The sequence below is a fragment of the Phyllopteryx taeniolatus genome, chromosome 7 (genome assembly GCF_024500385.1).
Source record: "Phyllopteryx taeniolatus isolate TA_2022b chromosome 7, UOR_Ptae_1.2, whole genome shotgun sequence".
NCBI classification, from domain to species: Eukaryota; Metazoa; Chordata; class Actinopteri; order Syngnathiformes; family Syngnathidae; genus Phyllopteryx; species Phyllopteryx taeniolatus.
Window position 1 is genome coordinate 9,690,830 of NC_084508.1, and position 19,643 is coordinate 9,710,472.

General features: G+C 39.2%; 1 protein-coding gene across 3 annotated transcripts in view; it reads left to right on the forward strand.

The window, feature by feature from the left end:
- Positions 1-18,747, forward strand: part of LOC133480519 (guanine nucleotide-binding protein subunit alpha-11) — a 43,930-nt gene extending 25,183 nt beyond the window's left edge. Inside the window, exons 4-8 of one of the 3 annotated variants that reach the window (XM_061778664.1) lie at positions 1,180-1,308; positions 1,769-1,897; positions 6,011-6,140; positions 9,355-9,508; positions 11,826-18,747. In XM_061778664.1, the coding sequence (XP_061634648.1) occupies positions 1,180-1,308; positions 1,769-1,897; positions 6,011-6,140; positions 9,355-9,508; positions 11,826-12,016 (733 nt within the window). In that variant the 3' untranslated portion in view covers positions 12,017-18,747. The remainder of the gene's footprint in view (positions 1-1,179; positions 1,309-1,768; positions 1,898-6,010; positions 6,141-9,354; positions 9,509-11,825) is intronic. The other 2 variants (XM_061778666.1, XM_061778665.1) reach the window with 2 other exon arrangements.
- Positions 18,748-19,643: the final 896 nt, after the last annotated feature.

Sequence of the window (19,643 nt, forward strand, 5' to 3'; positions counted from 1 at the left end):
TTGTTGCACTCATTTAGCTGTATTTTCCTAAAATGTATTAATTTCTATAAATATATTTTATTAATTTATGACCTTATGCGTTGATTCATTGGAAATACAAAATAAAGACAAATTAAATATAAATTCAGATTGCAATTATTTTAATTAATAATTGGTTCAATGTAATTAGTTAAAAAGAAAAAATGAGAAATATTTCAAATTAGTTTTTTGTAGTTATTTTTTTTATTTTCCTCAGCAACGAAAGATCTCTCCTACGTGACGTTTTAAAAATAAAATGGCCCTTCAGCAGGAATGTTTGCCCACCCCTGTTCTGGATCGTTGCATGACACTCACCAGCCAAACCGTTAGGTACACCTGTACAGTCGATAAATGATGTAATATTTGTAATAAATGTGAGGGACATGATATTAGAAACATCTCTGTGTGATGCAGTACAAAGTGCAACCACAATAATTAGCATACAGGCTGTCTTTAAAGTCCCCAAGTTTCATTCAGACAGACGTGAGACCATCAACATTTGACATGGTAAGCTTTGCGGTTTTTCTCTGCATATCATTCCCTTGCCCATGACTCGCCAATTTACATTGGAGCAGCGTTGCAAAATCGCCACTTCCCAAAAAGTTTTTAACTTTAAAGTGTTTAACACCAGTTTGAGACACTTATTGGCCTTCACAATGCTCTGTCATCCAATTTATTCCTGGAAAGTTTCTCGAAACATAATCTGTCCTTGACAAACCACGCAGCGGAAGGCCTGTGACTACCACCACTGATAAGAACACTGAACCTCAAAAGAAGGCTTTCACACAAAGCCTAAAGTCTATCCTTAGGGCTGCACTGGAACTCAGCATCAACAAAGGGTTGATGGCATAATGTGACACCCATAGAGCTTCTAAAACTGGTGAACTGCAGTCAGGGCCAGAAAAACCTCTGGCCAGGCAGCAGTTTTTCAGTGCTGCGCCAATGTCAATTGAAGCAATGGGCAAGGGAATGATATGCTTCCAAAAACTGGAAAGCCGATGCTGTAAAACAAATTCTGATTACCTCACATCTGTCTGAATGATACTTGAAACAACAACAACAAAAAAACATTGTGCTACTGAAGGTGTACCTAATGACGTGTGATGAGTCCATATCAATGTGTGCTTCCCTGTCATACAGTATGTTCCTCCCAATCCACAGTTACCTTAGCGATTTAGAACGAATAGCGACGTCGGGGTACGTGCCCACTCAGCAGGATGTGCTGCGGGTTCGAGTGCCCACCACCGGCATCATTGAGTACCCGTTTGACCTGGAGAATATAATTTTCAGGTACTGGTGGGCTGAGCACTGCCCGTGACGTCTCTGGTTGGCCTGGTTGTGAACCGTCTACGCCGCTGTCGCCATTGAGCTAGCTTTGGGCTGCACGTGAACCCATCCCTGATGGTGGGCTCCCAAAAGACTACGATCCAGATCTACAGTATATGTTAGAAAGCTAGCATGTTGTGTTGCAAATTGCTCATTTTAGAGTCAAACGATAGCTTTGTTGAATCCGTAAGAATCCGTAAATTCTGTCTTTGGGAGCTGCCATCTCGGATGAAGCTGAAATTCCTTTGGGGGTTGTGGCACGACATTTCATCTAATACCCTCGTGGTGCTCGGGAATGTTTCCTTTGGTTACATCTGTACTGAACCACTTGCTTTTTGGAGGGTTTGTGTGCTGTATCTACTCTTATGCTTCACTTTCTCTTTCCTCTCTCTCTCTCGTCTTTCGCTCTCCATCCTGTCTCCAGCTATCTTAGCGATCTGGATCGTATCGCTGAATCTTCCTATCTACCCACCCAACAGGATGTGCTTAGGGTTCGAATCCCAACCACTGGGATCATAGAATACCCTTTCGACTTGCAAAGCATCATTTTCAGGTAGACAAAAGAATTGCACTGCTTTGACTAACTGCAGCCTGCCCATGTTTCCATTTAATGTTGAAAAGGCGTCAATTACATGTACAGCATGCTTAACGTATGTCCTATAAACCCATGAAACATCTCAATGTACAGTGTTACCTTGAATATGTTCTGTGACCAAGCTCCCAACTCGTGTATTTCAAATGAATATTACCCATTGGTGCCATAATCTGTTCCAGCCCCCCACCTTTTTTTTGTTTTTCTTAAAGAAAAAATATAAAAACACAACAAAACATTGTTTTGAGAATGTTAAAATAAACTGGTTTTATGGAGTGTTTGGATAAGCTGAGTCAACAACAGCTGTAGTGTTGTATGTGTGCCTTTTAAGGGGCGTGCCCTAGTGAGTGACATCGGGAACATGGTGTGCGCTTCTGGATGTGAGTTGACTTACTACAGCTATTTGCTAGTGTCCTCATCTTGTATCTCAGTTTAAAAACAACAACAAAAAGAACATCGTCACAGCTCATAACTCGAAAAACTTGTAAGTTGGGGCACTCGTAAGTCAAGGTATCACTGTATTGTACAGATTCTACAAGAGTCGCTACTCCTTTATTACCGTCCCTGTTTAGTTTAATCTCATTGTAAAAAAAATAAAATAAATAAATAAAAAATAAAGGTTCTGCAATTTTTGTTGACGAACCACAGACATTCAGGATATCAAAATCAAGCACAAGAACAGAAGCGTCTCTACAGTCACCATTCGTTAGACTCCAGCTCAGTGGCAATTTACTGGATTAACTCCACAACCATAGAACCAAGAATGAAACTCATTGTAGTGTAGGAAAGTGGGACGTGTGTGTCTGTCCTGGCTGCTCGGCACACTTTGGTATTTTATTTTAACACATCCTGCCCAGGAAAGACTACCGTAATTTCTCGTGTGTAATGCGCACCCATGTATAATAATGCGAATACATGTATAATACGCACCCTCAAAATTCTGGAAAACCCTTCTACCTATGTATAATGTATTTTTACAAGGCATTATTTTGCTTCTACCCATACCCTGTTTCTTTGGCAAGCGATGCATCCGAATGCCACTGAACTGTCGTGCAGTGTGCGTTGCTCTACAACTAGTTTTCATGAGTGACTGACCATCAACAACTAGTTTATTGTGATTTGGAAATTGAGTTGCAGGTCAGCGGCATCACAGTGTCGCAGATGTAACCACCAATCAAAAAAGCCATGTTATGTCACATGACCCTTCAGAACAAAAATTACTTTTACGTTTTCCCAGCGAGATATAGCCGCCCGCCGCTAAAGTGTACCTATACAGTGTGTGTGTGTGTGTGTGTGTGTGTATATATATATATATATATATATATGTATATGTATGTATATATATTGTGTTTTAGGCGGTTTTTGTGAGTTGTAAGCTATATTTGTCTAAATTATTGGGGGGGGGGGAATGTTATTTCACTTTGTTGTGAATCTGAGTTTCACTTTTTGAATGAAACCACCGAAATTAAGTTTTCCATGGTATTCTAAATTATTGAGATGCACCTGTATTTATGTTTCCTAAACATTCCCAAGCTGCACAAAATGTAGTATTCTACATCTTTTCAAGATTTGGCCCACAAACAGCCTAGGCACCAAGCCATAGAACAGCTTCCATTCCTTCTCCTGCAAAAAAAGGGGAAGGAATGAACATAGTGAACAAGCGAGAGTGATTACAGTAGAGTGCAGATCGATCGGAAGCCATCATGTCAGCCTCCTCCTACGCTTGGCGAGCCTGGAAATAACTGCACTGTGGTTGTACTCAAGAGCTTCCCGGCTGTTCCGCTGCAGCAAATCTGAGAGGCTCCACTCGGTCCGGCTGCTGATGACGGTGACTCACTATATGCTCTCTATGGCTTCGCTTATTTTGGGGAGGAACTGCTAAGGTGTCCGGCTGTATTCACTGAAGCGCATGATTGTTTAGTTGCCTTAATGTGGAGCGTGCCAACCGCAATGCTAGATGGTAACAAACAAACACATGTTGTATATTCCAACGACAACCCCCAACGCTAACAAGGCAGCCTTTCATAAACACTCGTACTTGCTCTTTTAATTGGCTTTGAAGATGTAATTTCTCTTGGCTCATCCTGCATAGGAGCAGAGTCTATCTTGTAAGTGGGTCACTCATTCTTGCAAGAGGATGAAAAGGAGGGTATGTGTTTGCGGGTTCTTATTCCAATTTGTGATGTCATCAAGGTTTTTACCTGTTCAGTGAAAAATGATGACAGGAATCCATCCATTTTCTATAGCGAGTGTGCTGATTAGAGTAGCAAGTGAGCTGGAGTCTATCTCAGCAGACTTTTGGCGAGAGACCGGGCACACCCTGGACTGGTCAGCCAATCGCTGGGCACGTGTAGATAAACAACCATCCTCTCTCACTCTCACATCGACTGATACCTGCGGATAGCTTGGATTGCTAGATAGATGGAAGCCCTTTCCTTACAAATACCGTAATTTCACGTGTATAATGTGCACCCATGTATAATACGCACCCCCAAAGTTGACCTCAAAATTCTGGAAAACCCTTCTACCTATGTATAATGCATTTTTACAATGCATGATTTTGCTTCTACCCATATAATCAAAACATGAAGTATTATCTTTATTTTGTTCATTTTTTCAAGTAATTATTCTGAAGCTAAGCACTTTATTTGAACACGGAACACTTCCTTTTTATTTACTTGCTCTTATTTAGAATTTTGAAGATGGGTACAATTCTTTAAAAACAACATGAAGGGCCAGGCGAAACGCATTGTTTTATTTTAATGAGATTCAAATTAAACTGTCAAGCATTTCAGAAAAGCATTATCATCAAACTAAACATAACCATAAAGAAATTAATGATGGTTGTTGTTCAGTCATCAGTAGTATTTATTTAAAAAAATAATAATACTTAACAAATTCTGCCAGGGTATGTAAACTTATGAGCATATTGGAATGAAAGTGTAGGCTACACCTTTTTCAGGACCTCTAGGTGGCACTGGCATATTAGAATTAAAGTGTACACCTTTCTCATAACCTCTAGGTGGCGGTGGCATATTGAAATGAACGTGTACCGCTTTTTCATAACCTCCATAAGATGGTGGCATCCATTTATAAAATGGGAAAGTTTTATTAATTTTCCCCTATACCCATGTATAATGCGCACCATTAATTTTTGACACTCTTTTGGGGGGGGGGGGGGGAAATGTGCATTAGACATGAGAAATTATGGTAGTCTGTTTTGGCACCCTACCCCGTAGCTTACACTTAAAGAATACAGGGGAGATTGTTGTTGCACATAGAACACAGCCAGTACTTAGACTTTGGGCAAGAAGTGGGACACACCCTGGACTGGTTGCCAGTCACTACTTGGGCACATATAGACAAATGACCATTCAAACTGACTTGCTTAGACAGATGGACAGACACCATTGAAGTATTTTCTTGAGTTGAAGCAGAATTATTGTTACTTTGTTTCTATATAAATGTTTGAAAATAAGTGATGAAAATGTGCAAAGACTGAGAACATAGTACTCAATTGTTGAGGTATAGCTTAAAACTCTTTAACCAGCTTTTTATTTTTTGGCAGGCTTAACTCTTCTCTGTGGTGTTGGTGTGTCAAATTTAGCCCTTTTTTTTTTTTGGGGGGTCTCTTTGGTGCAGCTTTAAAAGTACCGTAGTCTGTTTTGCCCCTATACTTCATAGCCCAGACGTAAAGCAGTATGAATGGATGTATTTTTATTAATTTTTTTTTGTTCTTGTGTCATGTGACATTAACGTGATAGTCGTCTCCCACTTGATGCAACTCTTTAAGATGTACGTGCCTTTGCACCCTTTAAATTCCTGCATGAAAAGTCCATTCCTGTCTTGAATAGACTCATCTTTTCCTGGTGGCTCTTTTCCTCAACATTTTCAGTTGAAGAATATACAATTGATTCACTTCATGTCAGATCAACTTTCCCTAGATTGATTACCCCCCCCAAATAGTTTCATCAATGCAGGCGCCTCTGTATGTCGTCACTATTAAAATATGTTACCTATATGGATGCGTTCTCAATGTTGTTATCTGCTGTTTGTTTGGTGCGTCCTGTTCAGGATGGTGGATGTGGGCGGCCAGCGGTCGGAGAGAAGGAAGTGGATTCACTGTTTTGAGAATGTCACCTCTATCATGTTTCTGGTGGCACTCAGCGAGTACGACCAGGTGCTGGTGGAGTCGGACAACGAGGTGAGAGCTGTCATATAGACATTATGAATGTGTGTGTGTGTGCCATGCAGCTGAACAGGACAGTTTAAAAAAAAGTGTGTGTAATGTCCAATGCCCCAAAAGTTGTATGATTTTGAGTTTCAGCAAAATGTTCTAGTTGATCACTTCCATGGCAAATCCAGTCAGACTTGTGCTTAGTTAGCGCCTAAAGCAGTGATTTCCAACCAAAACAGTGTACTGTGAGAGATCATTGTGCTGCGAGAAATGATTCAGTTTCACTTAATTGGTCCAAAAATTAGTTTAAAAAAATAATACATATTGTGAGTTTTTTTTTTTTTTTTTTTATGCCAGCGACATAGTGAAAGGCAGAACAATTAAACGCCCTTCCACTAAAGCAAGAAAGTACAATTAACCAGGTTCCTGTTGCCATTCATGCAAAAGAATACCGTATTTTTACGGCCATAAGGCACACCGTATTAAAAGGCGCAGTCTTAGTTACGGGGTCTATTTCTGTATTTAACACATACATAAGGCGCACCGTATTATTGGGCGCAGGCATGGTAAAACATACGGTAGCATGCATGCTAGCGTATATTTTTAAAAAGGCAGCAGGAGCAAAACTGAGTTCGCTTGTACTTTATTGAAGTATTTAATGTAAACAGTGAGTTCGGTTGTACTTTATTGAAGTATTTAACAATGTACTCGCGTTATTTTTTTATCAATCTTCATCCACAAATTCATCAAAGTCCTCATCTGTATCCAAAATGAACAGCTGGGCAATTTCGCCATCAAACATGCCGGGTTCCCTCTCGTCATTGTCAGAGTCAGTCTCGTTGCCGTGGGGCTGTTCAGCAATGATCAGAATCAGAATCATCTTTATTTGCCAGATATGTCCAAAAAACACACAATGAATTTGTCTTCGGTAGTTGGAGCCGCTCTAATACGACAACAGACATTTTGAGACATAAAGACATTGAGAAAAACACTCACTCCGCAATAAAGGGTTGCTAGTTATCTGGTAATGCCGGTACAATTTTTTGGTTCGCTTCCGGTAGTAGTCTTTTTCAACATAATCCTAAAGTCAGATCCTGACGACTGTACATAGGCTTTTCCCAACATGTGGTGGTGTTTTCAAGCAAAAACACACACAAATACGGCAAAAAGAGTGCAAAAAGTGTGCTGTGACTAGACGGCCATTACGCCTGCAAGAGTGGAGTGGGGTTTGACACAATCTGAAATGTCGATGCCTCTGATACCAGAAGATCGATTCTCAAAGGTACATAGCGATACTCTTGATACTTCAGTCATTTGAGGTACTGTATTTGCAGGATCGTATCAAAAAGGGAAGTGGTGGTATCGATTAGCAGACTTCGACAAGTAGCACAGCGGCGCAATCTCGGCGCAGCAAAAGCCAAAATCTGTGGCGGCGAAAATTCATTTGTGGCGGCCCGTCACAGATAAATTTATGTGGAAACAGTGTCAGGACTTAATTCTCACAACTTTATTCATATAACATTACAACATATTTGTTTACTACTGTATTCTGACTTGATTCATGTATCATTATGGCTTTTTTCCCCCCTTTTGATTTTGATTCTTTTTTAGAACTTTGTCATATTACCGTTTTATTCCCGTCACATTACAACTTTATTCTTGTCATATTACGGTGACTTTATTTCATTGATATTCCAAATTTCTGTCAAATGCTGACTTTTTTTCCCCTTGTCTTTTTCTTTTAACTTTAACCTTGATTTTTTTTTTCATGCCCTCATTGAATGGTGCCAATGATGGCGAAGAGTGATCATAGAAACATAGAGCTGAAAATTGACCTTAGGATAAAAGAGGAAAGTGTCTTGTACAGATATGTACCAGACGTACAATATGAGCAATACAATTAATGAAATACATTTTACCAGGCAGCTGTCGAGTTGTTTTACTTTATTTTAGTTTTTTTTATACAGTAATTAACTTCTCTTCATACTACTATGATAGTTAAGAATGTTTAAATGTGACTTAAACATTGCCTGTACAGCGAAGATGTTTGAGCCTGGAGCCATGGATAAAATGTTGTGAAATTAGAACCATTTGGAAGTCCACAAGTGACACAGAACGAATAATATTTCACTTTGTAGTGACAAGCAGTAAAGGAATTGGCACAAATCCGTGCATGCCCTCTCTTACCAACACACAGCACTTATGTGCACATATTTTCCGTTGCCCTTTTACTTCATAATTCCATGATAAAGTTTTTTTTTTTTATATATACATATATATATGTATGTATATATGGCACATTGGCAGTGAGTGACACAAGACAATTTTGATGGTGTCATTAAGGTGCTTCTAAATGGCTGGACAGTGTTTAGTCATCAAACTGTGCAGAGATGAGCTGGCTGCGTTGACAGGACCGAGATAAAAGCCTCGACCTTGCACACTCTAAAGCCCGGACACGTTGTTTTTAAATCTCTCTGATTTCAGCACGTCTTTTTGCAGTTGATATTAGCTTTAGCCACAAGTATATGTATACATTTCCCAAATATTTTGGTCAAATTGAAAGTGGGATATACACGCAAGGATTTTTAGCACCTTGGCAGGTGTGTTCTGGCTTCTAATTATAATGTGTGGTGTACTTTAGATGACACAACACAGCGCTCCGATTGTGGCCCGACCGATATGGATTCTTTTACACCGATGCCGAATCCAATATTTACAAGAGTAAGAATCTAATAACCGATTAATCGGCCAATTAATTAAAAAAATATATACAGTGGACCCCCGCATATTTGCGGTTCATCACCCAGGGATTCACCTATTAGCAATGTAATTATAATGGGTGTCAATTTTTCGCAGATTTTTGCTATTCAGGGTTGGTTCCTACCCCCTTGAATTATGAACGTGTGTCCCCTCCACTTTAACACACATCTAAGGATTTGCTATCGTAAATATTGAACACGTTTCACAATTACGATGGTCAACCTGGAATCCCTCTTAACACACCCCACACCACAGGATAATTACTCAGGATAATCTTTTAGAGAAGTCTGATAAGCGGGCCTTTGAAGACGAACTGCAAATACTCTATAATTTGGGCTATTTATTGTTATGCGGTGCCTCCCACTTTAGTTTTGGTCAGAGTAAAGCAAGTGTACATTTGTAAAATATGTGTTGCAATTTTGGGTTCCAGTTAAATGTTTTTGTTGTCCTCTCACTCTCCTAACCTTCTGTGGATGATCAGAACCGCATGGAGGAGAGTAAAGCGCTGTTCAGGACCATCATCACATATCCTTGGTTTCAAAACTCCTCTGTCATCCTCTTCCTCAACAAGAGAGACCTGCTGGAGGAGAAGATCATGTACTCTCACTTGGTGGACTACTTCCCGGAGTTTGACGGTACTGCTTGCTTCATATTAATTGTTAGCTGTTATTTGCCATTTTGACGTCTGTATGCATTAATAAAGATTTTTTTTTTCAAATTTAATCTAAAAGAATAGTTTTCTGATGACACGTGCAAAGATTCATTTTTGATCTTAAAGAGCCCCCCTCTGGCTAGAAGGGTGAACTACAACAAATTGGCCTCATCCCCATTACGTTTACTTTTAGAATAGCAAAGTACAAAAGTCTTATTTGGGTTACAGTGAAATGTAAATATATATTTCAAGAATTAAGTCATGGAATATTGAGAGTAAAGTCATATTCAGAGTCAAAAATACATGGCAACTTTGACATTCACTCATTAAAATCATGACTTTATCTTCACATAAACTTTTTCCTTGTAGAATTTCAACTTTTTTTCCTCTTAAAACTTCCATCCATCCATTTTCTTTACTGCTTATCCTCACTAGGGTAGCGGGCTGCTGGAGCCTATGCCAGCTATCTTCGGGCGGGACGCGGGGTACGCCCGCCAACCGGTCGCCAGCCAATCGCAGGGCACATAGAAACAACCAACCGTCCGCACTCACATTCACACCTATGGGCAATTTAGAGTCTTCAATCAACCTACCACGCATGTTTTTGGGTTGTGGGAGGAAAACCCACCCAGGCACGGGGAGAACATGCAAACTCCACACAGGCGGGGCCGGGATTTGAACCCCGGTCCACAGAACTGTGAGGCAGATGTGCTAACCAGTGCCGGCCTCTTAAAACTTTTTCTCATAATTGATGCCATTACCCTCTTATCTTGCGCTATTTTCTTAATTTTTGCAACTTTAGTCTTCCGAATTTGAGGACTTTATTCTCCTAACATTACAATTTATTTCGACCGAAAAATACTTTATCCTCGTAAAAGTCACAATATGTTACAAAAGTAACTTTATAATAATATTACAACATTCTTGTAACATTATGACTTTTAAGACTTCGTCATGATACTTCACAGTATTAGGGCCTCAGTTTTGTTTACAACTTCGTTCTCTTCACATCAAACTGTATTCTCGGAACATTGTTATTGTCATAACTTTACAACTGAAATCTTGTGACATGATTTTCTTCTTTTTTATAACATTCATAGAAATTTTTGAAAATAATACTTTGTTCACATAACACTACAACTCTTTCCTCGCAGTACATCGTTATTCTGTTATTTTGTCAAAAAAAAAACTTTTTCCTCATATTACTATTTTTCTTGCGATATTCAAAACTTTTCTTTTAACTTGAACCTTATTCTTGTAACATTACATTTACAGTGTCACATTAACAAAACTATATATTTTTTCTTACAACAAGAAGACTGGTAACATGATTTTGTTCTTGTAATATTAGGATTAAGTTTATATTTATCACTTTATGACATTAGTATGATAATATTACTGTGAAGAGCAAAATAGCAGACAAACTAATAAGTGTCTGGAGATTTGTTTTAAATCAGCAATTGTGGATACAGGAAATGTAAAACTCATCTAGCATTAGAAAGTTGATGCAATAAATACATTAAAATAACACCTATTGGAACTATAATTTAAGAATGTTTACAACAATAGAGTAATGCTTACGTTTTGTACTTAAACAGTATGCAGAATAATCCTTTATCCTATTACATAATGCACTGCAATAACTATCCGGCGATAAAGTTCTTGACATTTTTATTTTTTATTTTTAAAAAAAATGACTGCTCCGATAGCAATAAATGCAATTTCACTACTAATTGGCTTGGTAATTTCTTTCGGTTTTTCGGTTCCCGGCCTTGGGTTTTCCGGCCAAGAATTTTCATTGGGGTGCATCACTAAAAAATATGTATCAACTTATTAATATGACTTTTTTATTTTATTCTGTAACGTAACAACAACAACAAAAAATACAACCTAGTCTTTGTAATATTACAACTTATTTCTTGCGATACTACATTTAAATTCTTGAACATTACAAACTTATTCTTATAGAATCCAAGTTTTTATCGCACCATTATCACTTTATTCAATAACGTGGCTTTTGTTTTATTAAAAAAACAAAACAAGCTCCATCTTCGTAATATTACGGTGATATTCTCTTAATATTACAGCTTTGTTCTTGTTACATTACACTTTGTTCTTGTGAGATTACAACTTTACTATTGTGACATTACCTGTGTTTCCACATTTTATTGAATTTTTTCACTCAGCCCTTGGTAGTAAGTTTTGCAAATTAAGTAACAAAATGAAGAAAAAGGACTACGAGTTTACACGATGTGCCGTGCTTGTGTGTGTTTGTTTATTTATTTATTTTCTTTTGCCAGGCCCTCAGCGTGACCCGCTGGCAGGCCGCGAGTTCATCCTGAAGATGTTTGTGGACTTGAACCCAGACAGCGACAAGATCATCTACTCGCACTTCACGTGCGCCACCGACACGGAGAACATCCGCTTCGTCTTTGCCGCCGTCAAAGACACCATCCTGCAGCTCAACCTCAAAGAGTACAACCTGGTGTGAAGCACTACGTGACACGAAGAGAAAGAGAGGGCGAGAGCAAGCCCCCCCCCCCCCCCCCCACACACCCACACACACAAACACACACACTTACATTGTATTATTTACTTCTAGAAACACACATTTGCATGGAACACAGTCATCAGCTTCGCGCCACGCTTCCTATCTCTTTTTTCGAGGCTCTTGTTGCTCATCACAGTATACACTCATCACGTGAGCCTCTTTATGGGGGAATTTGTGGTTGAACCTACTATATTATCAACAGCGCTTGTGTGTCGCAGGGTGGCCCATGTCGAAAACTTTACGGTTTAAAGGGCTCTCTCCCCTCCTGTGTACGCCATGCATGCTGTACACGACAGCAGTGTGCTCACCTTAAGGAATATAATATCTTCTGGTGTTAAAAGAATACTCTCCCAATTCAGAGTCCACATGCTCTGTTGAATGTAAATAGTTTTGCTTACACACAGATAGACGACTTATCTACTTTTTACCTACTTTGGGGTAACGGTGGCTACACTCAAAGGATTGTAACCTACCATACACACTGTCCCCCTTGTGTTTTAAAGTGAGCTCCGATTGAAATGACAAATACATTTTACAACTACTGACCCCTGCTTCTGAAATACAGTGGTATATATTTATAATTTACTCCTAGAAGTTTAAAAAATGATTTTTCAGACCATAATTTGATGCACTGTCGCTGCCATGTTTTAGCGTGTGCAAAGCATTCTGGGAATGATGACGTAGAATGGCTGTTGTAAAATTGTTACGTTGCTGCTCTCTGCGGAGCTAAGCTAGTCACATGCAAACAACTTATCGTCAGCGAAAAGAGTTAAAAATGCCACGCTGTGCCACGTTTGGATGCAATTTCCAATCAGGACGGAATGCAAAAAAAGGGAGGTAAGCATTCATAGCTTTCCCAAAGAGAGAAAGTTGAGGAAACGGTGGGAGGATGCGGTCGGAAGAGTTGAGCTGCCGAAAGATCCGCGGCTGTGTTCTCGTCACTTCAGCCCAGATTCTTTTTTTTTTATTCTTCTTCACGAGGAGCCTAAACGGCCACGCGTGACAAGCGAAAGCCGAGCAAAACGACGCCAGCCACGTACCTTGATCAGCCCGCTTTCGCAGTAGCTACAAATACACCAGTGAATATGACCAACTCGAGTTTCTTCACACCCGTCATCTTCATCCTCATTTCTTGTCTTCCTCACTCTCCTCATTTCCCTGATCACACTCTGACTTGACCTGAAATGGCTGACCAGCGTTCATTGCTGCCAGGGGCTGCTACTGTGGCCACTGCTAAAAACTCCGGCCGTCGAGCACATCCCCATTTGACGTCACTACCCAGAATGCACTGCGACCAAAAGACAATGGTGGCCTCTGTTGAAATTACGATTTGTAAAAATATAGAAATCTGGAAATGATTATCAAAAGTTGTATCCTATTGTTATGTTACTCAAGTCGAAAGAGATCACATACACCAAACATGTCATTGCAATCGGAGTTCACTTTAACACCCCTTTAAGAAGACAGCACTACCACTACATTTACTGCAAATCACTCCACTCTTGCATTGCCAATTTGACACCACATTTCCATTTTATTTAAAAAAAATTTTGTAAATAGAAATCTGTTGCCAGTATTCCTTTAGTACAGGAGTGGGATCCGGTCTGCCATGCAATTCTCTGGCCCTCAAGGCGTGTGGAATTATTGATTGTATACATTTCTGTAAGTAGGGGTTTCTTTCCTATTACTCAAGTGTGAGGGTTTCGGAGGTTTGGTTAAATTCTGATCTTGTGGAGTTGAATTATTAGTGTTTTGCCTTTTATGCCAAGTCCTCCACCCGCACACAAACTCAAATTCAATTTAGCCTCGTCCATCCATCTCGCGCTCTCGGCAAAGCAAATCTCACGGAAAACTACATAACAAAAATGTCACCAAAAGTGTATGTACCGAAATGATCTTGTCTCAATTACAAAGTACTTGATGTGATATATGGGCGTTTAGTGAAACACAAAAGACAATATTCAGCTGTATAAGGGCAAAATGCTAAATACACGTGTTAATTGTACCTTCTGCCATCTAGTGGTAAATCATTAAATTATTCTGCCTGTCACTATATGTCGCTGGCATAAACAGAACGATACATTATTTGTAGAATATAAATACTGTAATCATTTTTGTGCAATTGGATAATTTTCCAGTGGCACAGTGGTTGGGAATCACTGGTCTAGTCCGTGGTTAAAATATGAGTCATCGGATAAACTCTCGGAGGAGTTAGTTGAAGTACCCCCTGGAAATGTGCAAAATAACCTTAAAATGGCCGCTTTAAAGCAAACTTACTATTTTTTGAGGCTCACAACCTCTACCCAACTGTTTAGATATTAGGTTGTTTATGATTATGATTATTATTAGTTTTTAAAGACTTGTCATGATAAACATGCCTACCAAATATGCATTTTCACCAGGACGAAAACTAATTTGGGTGACTTTTTAAGATGGACAACCCCTAATATGGCAATCGGTTTGAACAGTTGGTGAAGAAACCAAGAAACTTCAAGTTGAGCTTTTTCCCCTCATCCTCATAAAACCTCAGTGGAACTGTAATGAAATCAATCGTTTTATTTATTAATGTATCAATATGTACTTTAATGATTAACTATACAATGGCCCATTGAGGACTTTGTAACAACTGACAGGGAAAAGGTTCCCCTTTTCTTTAGTGGCTGCGATCCAAACGTACAGTGAACCCCCTTATATTTGCGTTAGTTGCTGAAAAACTCACCTTGTCGCTGGCACCTATTCCCTCTTTTTGTCCTCAGACCATAACCATGTCTAATCTACAAATCTAATAGTTGGTGGCATCTTGGGGCCGTAGAACTCGGGTGAGGGGAGGAGCTTCATTTAGTATGGCTATAGTCTATTTTAATTGGGAAAACAGCACTTTGAGGCCATCGTTTGGCATCTATATGCAGTTACAAACCTTTTTGGATAGACGTCACTGACTCGTTTCGTCTCTATCCTCCACAAATAGTGGGGGTTCACTGTACTGCCGAATGGTTTATGGTTTATGGTGTGACAATCCACTCTAACTTGTGATTGGCATTCTGTTTCTTCTGAAGGTGGAAGCTATATCCCTGTGTACACCATTTCATTACAGTCATTAGTAGTAGTACTAGTCGTAGCGGTAATAGTAGTTGTGCTGCCAGTTTGCTTCTCATTGAACTGCATTGCTTCAGTTTTTGTTTTGTTTTTCTGTGATCAACTGGCACATTTGATTAACTACTCTGAAGTAGTTCATTTATTTAGTTGTGTTTTTCCTCTGGAAGATCAGCGGGATCTCCTCGAGCTCAAACGAGGAGACTGGCTTTTATACTGCTGTAAAATATACAAGCTATTTTAACGGAGACGTGTTTTATCTTTCGACGTTTATCCGTCTGTTTTTGAAAATGCTTGACGGTGGAATGGCAGCATTGTCTACATTTTTCGGGTTCACGCTTTATGCTAAAATCTGAAAATGACACAAAAAAATGAAAATCAAAAACATCTAGTCATTTAATATTTACTGTTGGAGCATTCTTGAATTTTTGTAATTTTACCGCAGGATGTGTTGACAGTTGGTACCAATCCCATAGCGTTTCTCTTGATGTTATACCCTTTCTCTAGAGCAAATATTTTTTTGCTCAAGCAGGCGCATCATTTATCGGTAAAGGGCTTTTGAATCTTTGTAGTGTGTTCCTGCTCTGGTTCCGTGTACAGTATATGGCAGTGACGTATTTTAATGGGAGGGGGTCGGGAGGAAGCACCCTTCAAATTTGGCTCTTGAGTTGATCCAGTTGAGGAAGCCCTGCTCTATAGCGCTTCATTTCACAATGTAATTCAGGTCAGTTGTCATCACAAGGGCTACTACAAGCAACTTTGGTCGGTAACAGTGCTATGTGGGGAGGGGGGGGGCATCTAAACCACAGATGCCTATATGTGACATTCCCTGGTGGCTTTTTGTTTTCTTCACATTTTGCCTTTTTACAAGACAAAAAGGAGCATATCTCCTCTTTTCCCTCCCAATCTTCACTTGTCCGCTTTTCTGACATTTCCACACAGTCATGGTTGTTGCTGCTAAAGGCTTCTCCCAATTTGGAAGGTCCCAGTTTGTCTTAATAATGTAGGCGTCCTCATATTAAAGTCAGAAGCAAGCCGAGGTGTCCGTCTTTTTGTATAGCAGTGTTTCCACCACCTTTATTAAGCCAAGGCGCATACATATTTTACATTAGGTAAATTTCGCAACATTCCACCCAAGCAAAATTTCACAAAATGTATAAACTGGAATACTTATTGTGATGATAGAAGAGCATTTAATTGTTCTGCCTGTCACTATACTATATCACTATATTCGGCGATGCATTGTTTCTAGTAAATAATTTTTCGACTGTTCAAGTAAAATTGGATCATTTCCTGGGGTACATGTTATAAGCTTTCACGGAATGCTAATGTGCAAAGGTATTGGGAATCATAATTCTAGAGTAGGTCAAAATCTCCCCCAAATGAATATGGTAAATACAGTATTTGCTGTTGTCCTAGACAAATAAATGCCTCGCTCAAATGTGAAAAGAGTAATAGTTGTGAAAAGTGTCATTTATTCGGGGTGTAATGGTATGCCCAAAAATCATGTTTTGTTACAATAAATGGACAAAATGCAAAAAAAAAAAAATTTAAAATTAACATTTTAATAACTGAAACAGATTTAATATGAAACAAAAAAATCCATAACATACTTTAGTATGTTAAATATAAATAAAATGTCCATTCCATCCATGCATCCATTTTCTACACTGCTTAACTTCACTAGGTATGATGGCTAACTGCGGGGAGGAGGCGGGGTACACCCTAACTGGTCGCCAGCCAATCGCTGGGCACACATAAACAACCATTCGCACTCACATTCATACCTACGGACAATTTAGAGTCTCCAATTAACCTACCATGCATGTTTTGGAGATCCGGAGTACCCGGAAAAAAACCCATGCAGACACGAGGAGAACATGCAAACTCCACACAACCGAGGCCCGATTTGATCCTGGCTCCTCAGAACTGTCAGGTGGATGTGCTAACCAGTCGGCCACCATGCCGCCTCCAATAAAATGTAAACAATAAAATAATTTCCCCCACAGGGATAAAGTTTTCTGAATCTAAACAACAGCTTAAATATATTATTTGTCGGAAATGTCCACATCAATAGAATGAAACAACATAAATGCTAATTGCTAGCACTAAATTCTCCATTGAAAGGTTCTTAGGACAATACAATAAAGTGTCTTTTTAGGAAATACACTGCCAAAAAAGTGACACAGTAGCAATGATTTATTACATTTGTCATGGCATTTGTTCTTGCTTTGGTTCCATCTCAAGAGCCTGTGGGAGACAGTTTAAAAGAAGCGGAAAGTTGTTTGTACCGCGTTAGGTTTTCTTTTTCATGCCAATATTCATGCTCCTGTGATGCTGTTCCAAATTGGACGCACTGCCAACAGCATCTTGTTAGCCAGAGGCTGAGCTGCGCTGTGTTTGTTTACAGAGGAGACTATACACTCCCTGTCCCTTAGCTAATATGTTCCGTATGGGTGCACTTCTGTACCATACACAATGTACTTGTAAATAGGAATACACCGTACTGTTACACCCCTAGTAGTTATTCCAGTTCATAGACACTTTTGCTCACACATTCAACGAATCCAGCTGTTACTAACCAAAACAGCAGCACCCGCCGAGTCACTCAAACTCATAGGTGAATTGAAAGTGGGGAGTTGGAGAGATTTCAGGGACAGTGCCAAGCAAAAATAAAGCAATGTACATTACTAGTATTTTCAATTCAACTTTGTTTTGTCCCATTGAAGCATGTTTATTATGCCTTTGTAAAAAAAAAAAAATTAAAATAAATCAAATTAATTGAGATGTGAAGGTGTTAAAATGGCCATCAAATTCTTGAAATGAAGGAGACTTCTGCCCCCCACCATCCCATCCCCTCTTCATCGGACTGTGTCGTCTCCATGGATCAGAGCACTTAAGGACTTGATACTGTCCTGCCGCCCCAAAAAGGCTTTTGCTTTCGCTGCCTTCTGATTATTAACAGTCACATCCAGCTCCGATCGTTTTTGTAAGGCGGACAAGCTTTTCCACGTGTATATTTTACGACCACTTAAGATTTTTTTCTGTTTTTCAATAACTTTGTGTAGTGGTGTACAAATTGAAAGTAATGTATTCTTTTCTTTTCTTTTTTTAAAGTACAGTATGCCAAATGTAAATTTTGTACAATGTGTGCCAATCCCCTTTCTTTGTAAAGCCAGACTCTTGATTTAATACTTAAGTGCCAATGTTGTGAGAGAAAGGGGAGGGGGAATCAGGGCCCGTGAATTTTCATGGTCCACTTTTTGAAAAGAAACAAACACTAAATATGTGATTAATTAACAAACGTATTCTTTATTTAAGATGATTGATCTGCTGTTTTTAACTGCATGCGTTTGTCGGGCGGGGAGGGTGACGTCATGCCAGCCATGACCTCACGGAAAGGGTTGTGCTTCTTATGGACTTTTTGATTTACAGTATTTTAGCCATATTTCTCTTTTTTTGTATGTTTCATTTCAACCACTGTTGCCTGAACCTCATTTTAACATGAAAACAACTTTCATAGCCTTCTCCTTTTCAATGTTTTCAATTGGAATAAAAAATATTCCTATACTCGCCTACATGATTCCTTCTGTGCTTCTTTTTCAGTCACCTTACAAATGCTTCAATTACATTGATCTGACGCTTTAATACTTACACCAGACAATAGTTATATATAGTTTACCTCTCATACTGTAGGTGTTTATTTTACATTAGTTAACCTTGTGAGACGTGATTGACAGTTTTGTTTAAATCTTTCTCAATTTCATTTTTCTATTTTAGTTGAATGAAGGTAAATTTAAAAAAAGGATTTTTATTTTAATTAACTGTTTAGCAATATGTCTGGATAAAAGCACCCACCCCCCTCTCCCTGGTTTAAAAAAAAAAAAAAAAACTACTTGCTATTGCAAAATATCTATGTTTTAATGATTATTTAGTGTCTCACAATTAATGTCCTGTAACTTTCTACTGTCGATTGGCTCTGTTGGACACAGGCACTTTTATGGTTTTGTTAATCATAAACTAGCACAAGGCCTAGAACCCTCTTATCTTGCTGACTTAGTGGTACCATATATGTTCCGTCCCGAAGTCTACGATCGCAACATGCTGGTCTTTAGGCGATTGCAAGAGCCCAAAAGGAGTCCGTAGGTTCAAGAGCATTTTCTGTTCCGAGTCCAGTACTCTGGAGTGCCCCACCGGCAGATATTCGAGCTGCTTACATAAAAATGTTTAAATCTCATCTTAATACTTATTTTTAAATTTTGGTGTGTAGTTAAACTACACACTGGCCTGTTTTGCTCCCACTTCTCCTCTGTCCTCCCCCCTCCTCTCTTGCTTAAAGAGGGGGCTTCTCAAGGTTCCTTCTTTTCTCCCCAAGATAAAGGGGTGTCATTGATCTTTGTCAGCTGTGGGCCTGTGAAGCCCTTTGAGACTCTTTTTGTGATTAAGAACGTAAAAAAAAAAAAAACGTAATATG